The 3,713-nt window shown below is 43.8% G+C and overlaps 1 protein-coding gene across 1 annotated transcript; it reads left to right on the top strand.

Annotated features, from left to right (window-relative positions):
* Positions 1-293: 293 nt before the first annotated feature.
* Positions 294-2,278, top strand: LOC147610241 (uncharacterized). Its single transcript, XM_086786288.1, has 3 exons — positions 294-436; positions 626-752; positions 1,197-2,278. The coding sequence occupies exons 2-3, from the start codon at positions 666-668 to the stop codon at positions 1,956-1,958; spliced, it is 849 nt and encodes a 282-aa protein (XP_086642414.1). The 5' UTR covers positions 294-436; positions 626-665; the 3' UTR covers positions 1,959-2,278.
* Positions 2,279-3,713: the final 1,435 nt, after the last annotated feature.

Here is a 3,713-nt window from a genome sequence, read left to right on the forward strand (position 1 = left end):
AATGTAACAGTCAAAGTTGAGTGTAAGCACTAAAAAAAGAAGACTATGTGTCATCTTTATACATTTCTTGCTTGTCCTCTTAAACAAGGTGCATATGCGAGAGCTCTGCACATGTATTGAGACGGGTGTACCACTGCTGCTGTTGCTTGCTATGTCGAGTTGAAACCAATGCCAAGTGTGCATGAAGTGACATCAAGGATGTGGCTAAGGGGGGGCCCTTGGGGGGGTGAGGCTCTAGAGCACATGATATTGAGGCCTTACACACTTTGTAAGGCTACAAAGGTGTGGTGGGGAGCAAAAAGCAAAGAGAGAAGAAAAAGGTGGGCGGATTAAAAGTCTCTTCACACCAGAAGCACACGGGGTTGGGACCAGCCACGGGTGTAAATAGTCTCCTCTGCCGCTCTAATTTTCTGCGTGCTCGACACGAAGCTCTCAGGTTTTTTCCCCTTGTTTTTTTTTTCTCTGAATTTAGTTTTCTTTTTCAAGATTTTCAGCACTATGCTCTCTGATTCCGTTAATCAATGCTAATCGGAATAAAAACATGATGGGTTCTGCGCACAAATTTTGTAATTTCTTGTCCTATTTCATGCACAATTTATTTCGGATTTTTTTCTCGCAAATGCAGATTTTCTTTTGTGGGTTCCAAAAGACAGTTCAGGTTTGGCATGGACATAGCATTAGATGTGGAAGACTCGGTGACTTCAAATCCTCTGCGCCTTGTGGCAAGCCTTGACGGATACAACACCTTTGCAGTAAGTTCAGTTTTTATTTAAAATTTATAGTATCCTTTCTTATTTTCTCTTAAAAAAAGTTCATGGGGATCTCTTTCATTGTGCTTATAATATGGATTTTTCAAAAATATTTTTTTCTGTTTTTTTTTTCACTTGCTTTGGATTCCAAAATTTAAGTTAAGAAATAGCACAAATTTAACATCACTCAATGGCTTAAAAATTGTTAAAATGTGAAAATTTGTGTTCCTTTGGAAGAACAAAATGTTGAACATTTTTTTTTTAAGTTTGCTTTTATTTTGATAAGCATTTGTTTTCTTAAATGAAATATGGAGGTGTTAAGAGTTCTTCGAAAATGTGTCCCGACGTTGTAGGGGTGCATAGACAGCTTCCTTGTTCAATCCGATTTTTGTATGGGCATGGCATTAGTTCTAATGCACCTCAACCTTGTGTGTTTCTGGAATGCAGGCTTCCTCTTCTCAGAGAAAAAGTGCAGACATACGTCTCGTTGCCCGCCACCCCGAGGTGTATGAGCCATGTGATGACTCATTTGCACTTGTGGATGCTCTTCTCGCAGATAGAGCTCATCTAAGGGAGCTTCATCCGAGTGTTTGCTTGGAGGTGGGATGTGGCAGTGGCTATGTCATCACTTCACTGGCACTGATGCTTGGTAATGATAATGGCAAGGTAGAGTACATTGCCACTGATGCAAGTGAGGCAGCCGTGAAGACCACGTCGGCTACCCTTCGTGCTCATCGTGTTAGTGCAGATGTGTTTGTTGCAGATCTGGTGTCTGGACTTGAGAAACGTTTAGCTGGGGCAGTTGATGTGTTAGTATTCAACCCTCCCTACGTGCCAACACCTGAGGAAGAGGTGGGGGTGGATGGGATCACGTCTGCCTGGGCAGGTGGCAATCGGGGACGGGTGGTAATAGATCGCATGCTGGAGGTGGTGGACTTGATACTGTCAAGCAAAGGTTGGTTCTATCTTGTCACCACAACTGCTAACAACCCAGGAGAGATCTGTCAGATAATGCGACGTAAGGGGTTTGTATCAAGGATTGTTATCCAGCGCTACACAGATGAGGAGAGCCTGCATGTGCTGAAGTTTTGGAGAGAAGCATTGAATGACTCGTCAGACTCTGGAGGACCGGTATCACCTCCAAATCGTACGTCTTTTCTGCAGGGGTCTTTGTCTCAGCGCTTGTCTCGCCTGGTGTCGTTCAAATAGTAATGCTTTTCAAGAGTTGTACAGCAGGCTTTAGGAGAGCTACCAGCTACCTTTTGTTCAAGAGTCCCATTTTTGTCTTTTGAGGCTGTGTACTGTGTAAAGTAATTAACCTTCTCTGCTGCTGCACAGCTTGCTTTGAAGCAGACAAATCTGAGCAGTTACCTTGTATTACTGTTCGTTCAGCTAGCTAGACTCCTGACATGATGTACAATGTGTGTAAGCATGCGGATGTACACGCGTGTGTGTGTGCATGCCCATGCGTGAAAGATTGTAAACATGTGTTTCTACTAGTTGATAAGCTATTGGGCTTGTTTCGTAAATATGCTGGTAACTCCGCTTGGTTTGATTTTCATTTCTGCTCTCCTGTTTAGAGGCAGGAGAAAGCAAGGGGGGAGAAGGCATGGTAGCAGACCCATTTTTGGTCATGCTTTCATCATTTGAGTGTGTTGCAGGGGGTCAGATAATTGATATTTTTGGCCCGTCTTGTGTGAAGGCATCCTGTAGTGACGCTCCTGTAAGTGGTAAAGGAAAAATCCTCCCTATTTCAGAAAAGCAGCTTGAAAAAAGGGATTAAAGGCTATCTTAAGGATTCTTCAAGCTAGCAAAGAGGAGACTTACCCCTTTAAGAAAAGATAGTGGAAAGTCAGGAATTTGTTGTTGAGCATGTGGTCCCTTCCTACTTCCATCCAGATAAGAAGAATGCTTTGAGATAAGTGCTCCTGAAGTGCTGCTCTACGTGCAATGGGTAGACCTAGCAAAGGCAGAGCGGTGGGATTTTTTCCACCACTGCGTACCGTATACTAATATCTACATCAGAGCCACCCACATAGGCAAGCTTTGAAATGGATCAGCTCAGGAGTGCTACCTCATCTTGGACAACGACAAGGTGAGGAACACATTACGTCTACTTGTCATTGGTGATAAAAAGTGGAAAGACGACAAATACCATACTCACCAAGGCCGTGGATCCTTTAGAATTCAAAAGGTGGGCATTAAATGGGAGATGGTGTTGGATGCGCAGCCTCTACAGGTGAATGTTCGTAATGGTCATGCAGATGACCTGTATGATTGTCACACTGATGGCCTGGGCTGATAACGCCAATGCTAATGTGATGGCTAATTTGAAGAGCGTCCATACAATTAGAGGCTGAGTATTTCTATAAAGAGTGGGGACCCACACCGAAAGATCTACAATCCTTGGATCCTTACCAAGGTACTCTATTATATGGCTGGGTAGAAACACATGCTAGAGCCCATCATCTATGTGGAGGACATGACGAAGCCTAGGCGTGTGCTGTCTCAAGAACCATAAAATTCTTCCAAGCTTGACAATTGTCAAAGCCTGATGTGCGGGATGAGAGCAATCTCAGTGCTACCAAGCAGCTAGTCCAGTTGCAACATTAGATGGCTCGACAACTCTCAAAGCCTGATGTGTTTGACAGGAGCCATCTCAGTGCTACCGAGCAGCTAGTCCAGTTGCCAAAATTAGATGGGATGGCTCAAGCAACTAGTGACGTGTTTGAAAGAAGGCAACACAGGCCAAGCAACACAATTGCTTGCAAGAGAAAGGATGCCATGGTGCAGAAGTTAATTTGATGCAAAGGATCACAAAGGATCCTTACATTAGAGGCCAAACTTGTGCACACCTTGAGGCAGATGGTCCTTTAGCTCTACTATTAAATAGAGATGGGTAGAAGAACCTAAGTGTACTCATGGATGACGTCGCTGATGTGGCAGAAATGCCTATAGTGCCCT

This window comes from Cibotium barometz, chromosome 49, assembly GCF_041138505.1.
Source record: "Cibotium barometz isolate CiBa-2024 chromosome 49, ASM4113850v1, whole genome shotgun sequence".
NCBI classification, from domain to species: domain Eukaryota; kingdom Viridiplantae; phylum Streptophyta; class Polypodiopsida; order Cyatheales; family Cibotiaceae; genus Cibotium; species Cibotium barometz.

Excerpts from the sequence above, each read along its gene's own strand:
- LOC147610241 (XM_086786288.1), top strand. The coding sequence starts at position 666 with ATGGACATAGCATTAGATGTGGAAGACTCGGTGACTTCAAATCCTCTG. Across the intron at positions 753-1,196 it reads ACGGATACAACACCTTTGCA|GCTTCCTCTTCTCAGAGAAA; the intron begins GTAAGTTCAGTT and ends TCTGGAATGCAG.